Source organism: Thermobia domestica, chromosome 1 (assembly GCF_964235325.1).
Source record: "Thermobia domestica chromosome 1, izTheDome1.hap1.1, whole genome shotgun sequence".
Classification (NCBI taxonomy): Eukaryota; Metazoa; Arthropoda; class Insecta; order Zygentoma; family Lepismatidae; genus Thermobia; species Thermobia domestica.
Genome location: NC_137454.1, coordinates 114,674,155 through 114,689,546, shown reverse-complemented (window position 1 = coordinate 114,689,546; position 15,392 = coordinate 114,674,155). Strand labels below are relative to the sequence as shown.

Genomic DNA, 15,392 nt, shown 5'->3' with positions numbered 1-15,392 from the left:
CATCGTCTTGGCCAGTGTGACTGAAAATAACCAAACTTAAATAAGCTGTTGTACACAACATTATGAATTTGCCCCCAACACTCAGATTACGGAAAAATATTTGCAAGTGACAGGGAACATTTTTGATTCCTTGAACTGAAGAAAAAAATTGTGGGTGATTATAAGATCTAACTTGCACTTGTACGAAGTAATTTTAAGAATAAAAGGACAGCTATATAAATCACTGAAAACTTCCAGCATATCACAATTGTGTCTTAACGTTGAATAGAGGAGCTAATAGTATATGTTTCTTTTTTGAAGAAGTATTTTATCTGAACTGCAACTTACGTTTTCTTCAGTTACAGGTTCTGAAGATTTTTACTTGTACTACCCGCTGTTTAAATGTTATGGAACGTGTTTCATTCTTAAGTGAATGTTCTTTATACTAGTTTAGGTTTGATCACATAGTAACATTTTTTTTCCTGTAGTGCAAGGTATCCAAAATGTAACCAATTCATCTCTATATAGTGTTCAAAAAACCATCCATTTCATCTCTATAAACTTTTCTATTATTATCTGTAAGTGGAGGCAGCTTAACAATGTGAAGTGTTCAGCAGTTTTTCTTCTTTCTTCAATCAGACTGGCAAAGATGACGGTAGTTCGTTCAAACAATTTGTCGCCGTTTACATTATTACAAGATGCTTATAGCTGAGTTTTTAATAATTCCTCCCCCCTCCCCCCAAAAAAAAAAACACCCATGGGTATGAATTTTAGGAAGGTTGGCATGTGGAAAGGTTAAGCAGACTTAAATTCATTTGACATAACTCTCATTTGTAACGTACTTCATCCGCAACACAGTAAAACTTCTTTGGATAAACAACCTTCTGAAGCTAAGTTTAAACTTCCTATCTAGAACATCTTGTGTAATCTGAACGAGGTCTAAAAACAGACACATTTCTAGGTTTAATTAATAGTTTCACAGGAAATCATAGATGTCGAAACTAAACAGGATATTATCGCACGCTACAAACCAAAGTTAGTACCGGTAAGACACTACCATGTTCTTGCGATAACTTCAAAACGAATGAACAAATTTAACTCAAGTTTCATTGACAGAACTAAAAACTCTGTAAAGGATTAAAAATATAGTACCACTGGTAATCTGGTGGAAGATATTGACAAAGCAAAGAGTCTGCACACACATTTTTGCTAATGACTGTACAATACAAGTTGTAGAAATAATAAACTACTCAGCTCAGTACAATGAAATACACAGAAATTTACATAAAATAAAATTATTGTGAAATTAATTTTTCTTAATAACTTACGTAACATTTTGGTTACCCAGGCCTCCCAGCAGGACATTGAAAAAATATAGGACAGTTTAGTTTATACAATGGAATATCTGAAGCACAGAAAAAAAAAATAAATGTATTGTAAGAAAAGGCCACCCTTCACCTCAATAGGCAACTGGAAACAAGATTTAGTTTAATACAGAATAAAAGTATATATAACTTTTTACTTTTTAAACTTAGCAGGCCTACTGTATTGTTTGAGAGAGAGAGATTGAAATAAATGACTTGATTTACTGATTAAGTGAAAGATTCTTGTAGTCCGAGCTGCCTATGCCTTTCCCTCGATCCACCACTATTATACATTTTTACTTCTACATTTTAAAGGCACAATAATAAACTAGTATGCGTATTACTTTTGCGACACTTTTGTTGTGGCATTTTTAAGCCTTTTGGTTCCAGCCTCAATCGGAGCTTGTGAAGCTGACACGTCATTTATGAGCCGATGCTTTATTGTTTTCTGAAGCCGAATGTTTCCCTCTGAAATTATTTTTTCAACTTCATAAGCTTTCAACACCCATGTTTTCCTTCACTCCTTTTTTGGCACTCACTTTTGTCTTTTCTGCTGTGAACTTATGCTCACTTTCTTGCTGTTCTAATCTGGCCATATCTTCACGATATTTCTTATGTGCTTCTTTGTAGTACAGTAACATTTTTTTTTAGTGATATTTACTTCATTTACATTTTCACACACTGTCTTTAATCATTCGTAACCCATTGATGGTTTTTTCATTCACTCCTTGTCTCTTGGATGGCATGTTCTTATTTGTCGAGAAATCACATTGAACAGATGCCTACCCGTGTGAAAGTGTTAACAATGCTTTCACAAGTTTAATAATTGTTGGACACCTTGGTTTCCTTGTGTTATTTTCGAGCAGCATTACTTTGTTCCAATACAGTCAACACTACAATCAACAAAGTCATCGCGTATGCTCTGATCACTCATATAAATTTGCTGCTCATCTACAGCTTTGTCAATTTCCTGACTGGTCAACACCTAAGGCACTCAAAACGCTAATCGTTTCTAAGATGACAATACATTATCTTGCTCTTCCTTTGCATGTCTAATAGCAGGGTGCAAAATCTGGCTATGATTTAAAATCCGGTTGTTTAACGGCAGCCTTTGTTGAAGGTAGCTTGTTACTTTTATGAAGAATTTCTTTGCATTTAATGTTAATAACTGTTGTTGCACCTTATTGACTTCTTTCGATGCCAATTGAGCGCCTTCATCACCGACATCAATTTTGTTATCTGGCAGTAGATTTTTTCGTCTTTCACTTTTATATTTAGAAGATCAGAAGTTTTTTCATTGTACAGATCAAATACTACAACTCTTGCCATTATTCTTTCAATTAATCATGCAAAATGTAGGTAAGTGGTTCCTGTTTTTGTATAATCACAAGGAATTTATCAAACAAAGTGTCTACACTCATAAGAAAATGTAAGTATGCAAATGTAACAGGAAATCTCAAGTTCTGACGGATTCTCTTGTAGTGTTCTGACTGTAATGAAATTTGATTTTGCTTGGGAAGGTAATTAAAGAAATATTCTGTCAGTGGTGACCACAAAGAGACAATCCTAAGGCAACCAGGATTTTCACCATTTTTCTGCTTTCTATGACTTTTCTAGGGCGTTTCTACAACACACTTTTTATTTCCAGGTTTTCCAGGACGCGTGAGAACCCTGCATATTATGTACAATATTGGAAGGCTGGTGAATACCAACACACCTTAATGTCTAGCCAATACTGCTGCACATACACTGCCGAAAGAAAATTCTAACAGCTTGCGTTATTAAGAAACTGGAGCATGGCACGATTCATCAGCTAAGCTTCACTGCCGAAGAATAAGCACATAGGAAACAGAAAGAATAAAAGAAAAAGAGTGGACATGGGAGGATAGGAAAAAGCAAATAAAAAAAATAGTGACTAATCTCTCAGAAAAAATTCTAAGACACATTTAGCATGTTACTAATATGTAGCAATTTGAATCACTGGAACTGCCCTTGGCTTGTATTTTTAATAATTCAATCACTGAAAAATATAGGAAATATAGGACGAGACTAAAACATAGGACAAATACACACAAATTTCCAAAATATAGGAAAAAATAGGAAAATAGGACAGCTGGGAGCCCTGGTTACCTCATAAATTTCTAAGTCATTCAGCTTATGAACGAACTTAAGAAGTTCGTTACTGAATTCTGTGTGTGTGTCGGTCTGTTATTTGCGATTTTTTCAATTTTGGCCCCTGCATTTGATAGAGCATCAAAATCTAACTGAGAAAATGATTAAATTTTTCGCGCCACTCTTACCGTTCCCGAGATATTGGCCAGAACATGACCGATTTCCAAAGATTTGAGGAGCCATGTCTCGGGAACCGTAAGTCACAGAGAGATCATATTGGTGGTGATCAATACCTAAGACGATGTTGAACATTTTGGTACCTAGTAGTAACCAGTGGCTATTGATCAACTGGCTACTGGCCAACTGGTTCATTTTTGGAAACCAAGTGTAGCTAAATTTATAGGTTTGGAGTAAACATGGCAACATTGTTTATTGATGCTAGTTTCAACTGAACTGTATTGACATGAAACCATGCTTCAGTATTAACCTCTAAACTATCATTAACTATGCATTGGTATTTTGTCGTGTTTTGTAACAAATATTGACTTATCCATTGAGCTAATTTGTACGCTGGATGATGAATCGCATGGATATATTCTTTTAGTGTACTTAAGATATCCGATAGATCACAGTTAAGTTGATCAATTTTTATATTTTATTTTATTTTTGCCATGTTGTCTTCTAAAAGCCATATTTTTCGAAATGGTGTTCTTGACTTCCCTAATTATGTCTGGTAAATGAACGTTACTCATCTTCATCTATTTTTTATTCTTTAACTTAAATAACATTTCTTTTTATCATCTTCTGTCTATGAGGGTGAATTTATTACTATACGGTATCTGTTTTAATGCACCAAAAATTATGAATGAATTGTGTTTAGTTGTAACGGCCTACGATCGTGCCCTTTAGACTAAAGGAGACGGATGATTAAAAAAGTGAACGACCGTGATTTTTTTTACTGTCCTGTTGGGAATCGAACCTGGAACCACATGCACCGGGCACACGCTAACCACTAAATCTGAGAAGAAGGCATCAGAGACATGTTAATGCACATCGGAAGTAGCTTGTGTCGAATACCAGTACCACGGCGTAACGCAGGGTTGGCAAAAACCATGGTTTTTATTGAAAAAAACAGGGTTTTTTGGTTTAAAACCAGTTTTTTTGGTTTAAACCAGGCTTTTTGGTTTAAATAATTTGCTCTATGTATTTATATCACATATGGACAGAAATAAGCTTGTTTCGCCTTGGTGTTAGTATGCAACAACCGGGTAATGCTAGAAGAGGTCACATAAGCTTAAAGCGGAATTCAAACCGCTTCTCGGCTTACATCCAAGAGAAATTGTCCTCCATTTGAACTCGAAACCGGGACTAACTGGCCACAAATGCGATACGTCTGCCGACTCACTCACAAAGGACTCCTGATAAAAATACGTTGGCTAATCTTTACATATTTGTTAATATAATCATCAAGAGACATTAGGACAAAAGGACAAAAAGATAAGCAATTGCACAAGTGGAAACATTATACAGAATTACATATGGACAATTTCAAAGTACTACAGAGTACAGAAGAACTAATTTCAAGGTTGGCAAAAACCATGGTTTTTATTAAAAAAAAACCAAAAAACCAGGTTTTTTTGGTTTAAATAATTTACTCTATGTAATTATATTAGATATGAACAGAAATGAGTTTGTTTCGCCTTGGTGTTATTATGCAACAACAAAGTTATGCTGGAAAGTGTCACATAAGCTTAAAGTGGAATCCAAACCGCTTCTCGACTTACATCCAAGAGAAATTGTCCATTTGGACACAGAACCGAAACTAATTGGTCACAAATGCGATTGCCGACTCACTCACGAAGGACTCCTGATAAAAATACGATGTACTGTTCTTTACATAAGCCTACTTGCTAATGTAATTGTCAAGAGTCAATTCAGAAGGACAAAAAGATAAACAGTTACACAAGTAAAAACATTATATATACCAGAATTATATATAAATCGGGAAACTCCCGCCTTAAATCCTGTTATTACTTTAAATGTATTTGTATGTAAAATTTTAAGGTCAACGTATCATAATCACTACGCTAAAACTGAGGTATTAAATTACAAATTTGGCATGTAGATATCATTCAATAAAATTAAAGTCAAATCCAAGTTGATGTTGGAAGCTACGTAGGCAATTCATAAATTTTGCCAATTTCTATCACTATATTTAAAAAACCTTGCTTCTTTATAAAACAACAGGCATTGATTCAATAGAAATATATAATTTGGTTTCATTTCGTATGTTTAGGCTTAACATCCTTATGAAATACCAAGGTTACCACGGAGAAGACTTTCCCTTAAAGGGACACCTCGAATCGCTACTTGGTTTACACTTGAAAGATGGGTTGTGGTTCGATCGAAAATTGAACACGGGACCCCTTGATTCAAAGGTGAAAAGTAGACAAACGTAATGTGGATGGTTTGATATGTGGAAACGTCACCATGAAATTCACACGATTTAAAGCATTTTTCGTTTTTTTTTTTGGGGGGGGGTTACACCAGTTGGTTTTTTTGATAAAACCAGCTGGTTTAAACCAGTCAACCCTGACTAATTTAGTCAAGTCAGTTCACTACGACTTTTATTAGTCCAAGTTAAAGATATATAACGACTTACTTTGCATATCAGTAAGAAAAATGAATAAAGATAGAATTATTTGAGTCCACTTTGGATCTGACCCATTCATACAAAAATAGTTACAAAGATTCTTGTTATTCCAATAATTGCCTCCAGTGAGGTTTCTATGACCCCTCTCTCCAAAAAAGTACGGCATTTTGATGTATTTTATCAATAGTAAACATTATTAAAACAAAACAATGTTTAGAATTTTCCTTTGGTTGCATAACAATAATAATAAACTAAAAAAAAATCACAAAAGAAACATCCATAAAGTTACATTAAAAAAGTTGCTTTTGTAATATAATCTCTTTGAGTAAAGAATGGGAAATTTAATCTGAATGTAGTGCGAATAATATATGGGAGTGAAACGTGATAACCTATAAATATGTTTTCATCAAGATTTTACGAATAGTTACACTTTTACGAACATTTTTCGTTCTTTGGTTTAAACCAGTTGGTTTTTTTTGAAAAAAACAGATGGTTTAAACCAGCCAACCCTGGTGTAACGTATTTCTAACAAGTAGGAAAAAGGTTACAAGGGACTGAAATTTTTACTTTCTTCAAAAAAGAGCTTAGGTAAGCACATCTAGTTGCACGGATGGTTTGCAATAAAGGTTAAGATCACAATGCCGTATACAGGAATTTGATATTACAACTCGCTTCGGAGATGAGAAACATTGTTAAGGTTTGCAAGTAACAACGTCCACATGATAACATGAAAGCAATGAAGTAGATTTCTTTCTAAACACACATTTCCACAAACTCCCAATTCGCTTCTGGGTCATTCCACGTCAATTGAACTGAATTTTTGGGGAAATTTAACCCACTACCTCAGATTTAGATGAAATTTGGTAGTGTTATAAAACCCTTTATGCTAATTGCAAGTATGTAAATTTTATTGAAATCGCATCAGCAGTTTAGAAGTTATTGCATTTCAAAAATGAGAAGAAAATCCATTCTTAACGGTCATGACATTATATTTTTCCGGTTTGGAAGAACACTAGAACAATCATATTTCGGTTCCTATTTTTGCCAGAAACATGATTCTTTTTTTTATTCAGATTGTCTTGAAGTTGTTTACCATTAAAAACATGAAAACTTTCCTTAGAGCTGATAAAAAATTTATAGTCATTTGAAAGGTAACATTTCGAGAAAAAACTAGAACGCCATTTTGTAAACTTAAAACCTTTATTTCTCAAAATCCCCATCATGGATTTCAATGATTTTGTTTTTGTTTGAAAGTTTATTACATCTAGTTTCACATATACAAAAATTGTGATGGGCCATCCGTACACTGAGAAGATATCCCAGTCAGTGTTGCCAACGATTGAGAAATTTTTTTTCAATAACTTCCATACGATTTAACATACCCCTCCCCCCCAAAAATGCTGATATAAGCACTCTTCGGTATCCTAGAAACACGTCTGTGAGCATTACTACTCCTTCCAAGCAACCCAGTTGTCAGGATTGCCAACTAATTTCAGGGTTACCTGTCACAGCGTTAGACGTATCTGTGCCACATTTTGCAGTCACCTTATTACATCTATTTTCACTATATAAGAACTGTGATGGGTCATTCAAACACGGAGGAGAAATAGGGAGTTTCGAAAATTTATAGGTAAGGGGGAAAAAATACATTAATCTGAACAATAAATGAGCATTAGCATTTTTAAATGTTAATTAAAATAACTACCAAAGAAGCAAATATAATAAAGCTTGATAGTATTATAGGCCTACATGTTATGGCACACAAAATAAATAATCGGTTTTGCTGTAAAAAATGAAATGAAATCTTTAAGTTTTACGTACAACGGTTATGCCGGTTAGGCTAAAGGAGACGGTGATGATGAGAGATGAGTGAAATAGTGGAATGAAGAAAGTGGGAGGAAACGGGAGAACCCCGAGAAAACCCACGAGCACGGTGTTTGTCCACCACAAAGTTCACTTGGCGGGGGCTGGGATCGAACCCGGGACCCCAAGCATCAGAGGTGAGCGCTCTACCACTGAGCCACCCCCCCGGTTTTGCTGTAATTAGATATTAAGATGAAGTACTTTTTGTACACGCTTCCCACAAGGAAGTAACTACTTGCAGAGACTTTGGAGGTAACTGGTATGTTCTGCCAGTAGCAGCAGTTGTATCAACTTTATCTAAGATGTGAGTAAACGGAACACAACAGGAATCATTTTCAGCACAATAAATGGGAAATGGACCATGGGGATGTAGGAAATTCACTGATGCATCACCTTCATCACTATTCACTAACTAAAATCTTCACCCAGAGCTGTACACTTCGCTCCAATCTTAATGGACCAGTTTTTTCAAAACAATGCTTTGCATGTGTTCCCGGAATGGTTTTTGCTCTCAGAAATCTTTACTGAAGTGTGGAACGAACAACAGCCATTTCTTCTTTGTAGACAAAGAAAAATATTGGTGCTAATGATGTTTTCTTCACCGAAATGAAACATAAGGATATATGTATTTATTTGATCAGACACTGGTCTCTGATGGCTTGCTTTTGTCACAACTCGGTTAAAAGCTCCACCAATTCCATCGCATGGGGACTTTTCAAGGCTGGTAGAAAAAAAAAAAAAAAATGCCACCATACCATGGAAACCACTTGCGTGGAAGTAAAGATTTACGAAGATTTTGCAGTTTTTATATTGGGCTCCACACCCATCAGTAAAATATGTTACTTGAGAAAAATTTTGTTTTAAACCCGACATTATCAGTTTCTGTGTTCGGAAGACTGTTGTTACGTCATGTTCCATTTCATCTGAAAGAATGCAGTAACTTTGTATTGAATAGTCATAATTAGTTGGGGGAATCACACTGAGATACAATAGTTTCTTTAATTCTAACAATAACTATACTACATTAGAACAGCAGTGTAAGATTTTACTTGTTATAGATACACTAGCTGATACGCCCTTCGTTGTGCGGGGTAAGCAATATTTGGAAGATCTTCAAATACATCCACTAAGTCTGACTTTCGGAAAGATTAAGAACGTTGAACCATGTAGTATTTTTTCTACTAGTGTCATGGACATTTTCAAAGCAAGAAAGAAAAAGACGAATTTCGCTGTTGTTTGGAAATGAGAGCACAGTGAATACGGGTTTTGAGCCCTACGTAAAGGTTAGTAGGGTGTCAAACACAGTGTTCTGTATTAATTGAATATATATACAGTGAAACCGATGTTGGCCACCATCGGTTCCATCGAAAAATGGACAACTTACATAAAATAAGTGTGATTTGTGTATTTTTAGAATAGGATTTCTAGTATTACTTGATTGTAAAATTTTAATAAGCAGTGGCACGACAGCTACTTATAAATAATGTATATAGAGTAATCATAAAAATATACAGTACTAGAAAATATTACTATAGTATGAAAAAGCGCAGATTTCTGTGTAAATTTGGGGGGGGGGACATTCAGATGCAGAAGGTATATATATGAAGATTTTAAGACAAATTGCACTCAAATTATACCAAATATTGTATACTTATAAATAAAAAGGGGACCACATGAGCTTGGGGGTCCGGGCCCCCTTGGTCCCCCCAGGATCGGCGCCCTTGATAGTATGTTTAATATATGTGCATACCTTTCTCTTCCTGAAAACTAGTCTGGTACATTGGATTATCCGGATTGAAAACACAATAACACAAACAACCATGAAATAGAAGCGTATGTACGCAATTTATTGAAATTGATATTATAGCACACTGAGTTATTCAGATTGAAAACAAGAAAAGCTGTTATAAATTGAGGAATTCATATGCAATTTATATGACTTCTTTTCAGTTGTTACTGAATGGTGGTTCATTCTAGACATATTTGGTTTATTCTTTTTGGCAGATATGCACATTCTGATATTGTAGTTAACTACCTCTTGTTAATGAGCTAGAAGTGTTTCCCTCGGAGCAAAGATGTTTTGAGAAAATCTTGAGGGAATTCATATCTCAAAAACTCCGCTATCTTTGACAAGCCGACAGGTTCCAATAGGTGACAATTGAGATGGTTAGTTTTAACGTTGAGAATTTTTCGGAATTACTAAAGCTCCCCACTGATGAGAGAAGTTGATATAGCTAATGATTTTACCAAAACAGACAGGGTAAACAAATACGTAAAACCATTTCCTGAATTCCTCTACGTGCTTTTTCTTATTCACATCTTCCTTCACCACCCCTTTATGAGGGTAGTGTTCTGGCCATTGACCTCCAAGAACAAATCGTGCGAATCTATGCTTCTTTGTGTCCAGTCACAAATACAGAACACCTGCCTCTCATATGGGAATTCGAAAGAGTTAAGAAAAATAACAAAACTGTATTTTCGTGGCCAAGATACGCAGGTAAATTTATCATCATCATAGGGTAAACACTGCTTCAGTATGGCCAACTTATAGAGTAGTAAGTAACGAATGTCTTATGGGAAAATGCAGGTTCAAGACGAACTAGGCCAAGATAAGCAGGTGGCCAAGTTGACAGGTTTCACTGCATTACGTTTTTTATGAAATTGGTAGTTCAGTAATTAGGGGTATTTGGTCCACACGATTTCGTATATTTGTAATGGAGATTTTGAGAAATAAAGGTTTGAAGCTTACAACATGGCGTTCTAGTTTTTTCTCAAAATGTTACCTTTCAAATGACTATAAATTTTTTATCAGCTCTAAGGAAAGTTTTCATGTTTTTAATGGAAAACAACTTCAAGACAATCTGAATAAAAAAAAAAAAAAGAATCATGTTTTTGTGTTTTAGTGTTCTTCCAAAACGGAGAAATATCGTGTCACGACTGTTAAAAATGGACTTTCTTCTCATTTTTGAAATGCAATAACTTCTGAACCACTCTGATGCTATTGCAATAAAATTTACACACTTGTAATCAATATGAAAAGTTTTATAACACTACCAAATTTCATCCAAATCTGAGATAGTGGGTTAAAAGCCTTTGTTGAACTGACGTGGAATGACCCTTCTAATTTTGCGGAATGTATGCTTAACGTACGCGTCTTCGATGTGAGACCCAATTCGATTCCTAGTGGGACCTCATGTAGTTTGGGATCCCATGTTAAACCGTCAGTTCAAGTCTCATACAGCCTCGGTGCTGAGCTCCCAAATCAACAAACCAATTGTTGTTACTCTACTTATTTTTCTCCACAAGCCAAGTCATCATGAACTATCTTCTTAGCATTGTAAAAACTATTCCAACTACGGAAGTAGAGCCCACATTTGTTTCTCCCGACTGGGACAAATGGCTTCACTGCTGAGGTTTCCAGTAATTAATCAATGAAAATAAATCTGTTCCCGGAACTTCCTTCTGAAGACAGTAGTTACGAAGTTTATTTTATTTAAGTATGAAGAAACAAAGGTGCTATCCTATTTCACGAAAGCACCAGTTTGTAAAATTTACAGAAGAAATATCGGATGAATTTTACAATCGCCACTGCACTTGGTATCCTTAAGCAGACAAAAAATTACACACTATTAACTTTAACCAGATTGGTACAACTTCCCTATCTACGCTAACCCTACATCACTACATTCTATCACAGAGGTTCTACTTACCGATGCGCACCTGAAGCATGTATTATAAAGCGCACCCACAATATTTAATATATATACTGATTACTTTATATATATATATATATATATATTGTCCGTCGTTACGTGTTACATCCTGTATGTTCGTAATATGAACTGTATACTTGTAAGCACGTAATAGTCTATGCACTGAACCTGGGTATGAGGAAGTGTGTTGAGTCATGATCGGTCCGTCACGATAAAGCAGTCTGTTAGGTAAAACATCAATAACATGACATATAGGGTGCGTTTCCACTACACTCGCATACCTGCCGTCGCTGATGTGACTTTTCTTCTTACAGCCTTTCCCCTGTACAGACATCATCTTTGGTCTGCCATCACTAGCTAAAAACACTTCTTTTTATACTACGGCCGCTACGTCTCTGGCTCTGACAGTTTTGCACGTGGACAAAACAATGTTCCCAATTTGTCGTGGGTTGAACCGTACAAACTAAGAATAAACAGAAAAATCAAGCAAATACAATCGAAATGAACTGCTTAATAAATGCTGAATTTTCATGGATTTTTCACTTTCCGTGTAAGGATACAATTATATATATATTTTCTAGAGTAACCAAAACTCCAGAAGGAGAATTAAGTTCTTCGGAACATTTTTCTTTTGTTTCCCACACGCAAGGCATCAGCCACTCTGTTCACCATCCTGGTCGCAGGAAGAAGAGGACCACAATTATCGCACTCGTTCTCGAAATATTCACCAAGTCTGGATATCAATTCTCGGCGTTGTCCTTTATACCCCCCTATTTTCTTTCGTTTCGGTTCTCAAGAACTAACCATTGTCACCAGTTAATTATAATATTCTTAACAGGACACCCAAACACACAAAAAGGAAAGAAAACAACACAAAGTTGCAATAATCAAATACAATCTCAAAGAACTTTTCACTCAACTATGCACAAACAAAAGGAAGAAGGCAGAGTGCCAACAACGTATGGTTTCCATGCCAACGCGGTGACAGGTCGGTCACTCATTGGGCCTTGTGGGGATGTCAGTGTAGTATCAACTCTCGCTTTCTTTTTCGCATAGCTGTCAGAGCCAGAGATACAGTGGCTACAGTATAGTGGCACATGGAACAGGTTACCTTGTGTTTTTTACACCGCCATCTTTATGGCCTATATCCGGCCGTTGTTTTTATATTCATAATGATCAGACCCTGCAACTTTCCTAAACATCCAGCTATAAGGTAGTCCTATATGGAATCAATTTACTACTGAAAGTAATAAGCCTACAAAAATCATGAAATCATGTACCATTCTGTAAAAGAGGAGAGCACGGAATTTACCTACACCAAGTTAATTTCGACTTTGGTGCGAGTTGTTCCATGTTCGATTTCCGATCTAAAAATTGTAAAATCTTTTTCAGGACACTCATCCTGAGTGGCATGTTCCTCATTCACGTCAGGAAAAAGCAGGGATGGTATTGATCATAATGGTACACAGCAGCTTCCTTCCCTTTCACATTCTTTTTTCCTCTCACATTCGCCGGGCAGTTTGCTCACCGAGGTACGTTATCCCTCATACGTGATGGACTAATATCGGCATTACTACAATGTCGAAAGCCCATAAATTAATTCCACAAAGCTAATTCATGGTTTTCACTTTGTATACAAACCTCTCTAGCAAAGCCGGCGCTGTTAGAAATATTTAACTGTGATGACAGTACTGACCGTAAGTGAAAGAATTCATTAATTTATTCCAATAGATTAAAAGTAAAAGTAAAGAACTGTATACTACTGTATTAGAAAATAGGGGTAAACTTTATAACACACACACTCCAGCTGTATAACGATAAGTAAAACTGCTTTAAAAGGGTGATATAGTAGAGCAGGGTAGGGAAGGGCAGCTAGAGTAAGAGGTAATAGTTAAGAACAGCTACTTCTCATCTCCCGTGCACGAGGATACATCTTATTGTTGCACTACCTAAACACCCTAAGTACAAGGGCAAGAACTCAGTCTATTACCTACTTTTTAACATCCTAGATAGTCAATGAATAATTCCTGAAAGTATGGCGTTTCTCGTCCTTCCCTAAATGGGAAGTACGGCTCCTTAACTATAACCGAGTAAGATAGGGATAAGTAGGGTAAGGGTACGAATGGGTCACATTAAGGTTAGGGAAGTTTTGACCCATTTTCATAAATTCCTCGTTTCTGAGTGAGTATACCAGTTGGAGCGGGCATTGAAAAGTTAAACCTAGGACAGTATGAACCTAAATTAGACTTGTTAGCCCTCTCGCTGATCCAAGAGCAACAGCGTATCCTTTAGTACATGTGGTCGTGGATTTGATTCTCAGTGATAGCTCCAAGTGTTTTCACAATCATTCACTTTCATGAATTATCATCCCCCTTAGCCTAAATGGCATAACCATCGGGCGATAAACTAAAGAAAAACTTACGTAATCTAACAGCATTAAAAGTTGAACGCATTCCGGTGGTAATCTAAACCATCGCAACGTATCCAAATTTTAATGCACCAAATTCGCAGTGTCGACAATTTATTCGATACTCTCACATCCCACATTAAGCATCTGTAGGCAACAGTTATCTACAAGCAAATCCTTTTATAAAGTGTAATAAGGGAACTAGAAAATATTGCCATTTACGGTTTATTTCCGCTCTTTCCTGTCACAACCTTCTTTCACGTCGACTCTACTACTCTATTTAGTAATTATTATTTCTCGCAATCTCTATACTCTTACAAAATTAGTCATTAGGAAATGAAAGATCAATTAATTCAAAAATTTCTCATGACAATGTTCTACTACAAAAACAATTTAACTTTACACGTATTTGTGAAACCATGCACATTGTCCGACATTGAAGCCGGCATGACTGCACATTACGAAGGCAAAAATAAGTATTAGTTTAGTCACAAAGAAGTTCATACATACAAAATACTAACCTTACTAATTTCATTGTGTCAATTTAATGTTACAAATTACTCTCCTAATCCAAGAGCGCGGTTCCAAACAATGCAAAATATAGCGTTGCCGCCTAAGCGTCCATGAATCTAGCAATTCAGAGTTGCCAGTAATACCGATGTTAGCAACTACTGTATTGCAAAGTAAACCAACTAAAGACAATTGTCCTTTTCATATGGAAATTTCGGAGAAAGAGGATTCCAACCCTGGACACCATTCCGTAATAATTAATCGGTCCTATTTTGTAAATTATAAAACTCATCGAACTCAAATAATATAATTCGGGTGATATCCCAGTTTATGGGGCATGGTTTTGTAAAATTTACAGAAGTATGAACTATGATTTAGAAAAAAACATTTTAAAAAACTCAAATATGTGTGCACCATATATATTCGTAAAACGCAAGAATATCCAACATAAAGTCTGCAAATATAGACACATGAGAACATACTGTTAAGCATGGAAGCGATATAAGAGTGTTATAAGTCATGATATTTAATGATCGAAGTAAGCAAAAACAGTGGCGGAGCCAAGAAAGGGCCTGGGGGCTAGGCCCCCTTACTCAAATTCTTGGCCCCCTAGTGCCCCCCCCCCCACAGACTGATACCGCTATAGGTCGACAAACGTTGAGTTGATAGTGGTCACAAGTAAAACTACTACCGAAACATCTCTCGACAACAGAGTTACCAACTGCAGAATACCGTATGTTGCGATAGTCTGCGTTCCGAGTACTAAAAAGCTCCACGCTCTTTTTTGTTTG

General features: G+C 36.0%; 1 protein-coding gene across 1 annotated transcript in view; it reads right to left on the bottom strand.

Moving 5' to 3' along the window:
- The window catches only part of LOC145688201 (putative small nuclear ribonucleoprotein Sm D1), a 56,865-nt gene extending 42,097 nt beyond the window's left edge, over positions 1–14,768 (bottom strand). Inside the window, exon 1 of the mRNA XM_081762087.1 lies at positions 14,613–14,768. Coding sequence (XP_081618213.1) covers positions 14,613–14,626 — 14 coding nt within the window. The 5' untranslated portion in view covers positions 14,627–14,768. The remainder of the gene's footprint in view (positions 1–14,612) is intronic.
- Between the last annotated feature and the right edge of the window lie 624 nt (positions 14,769–15,392).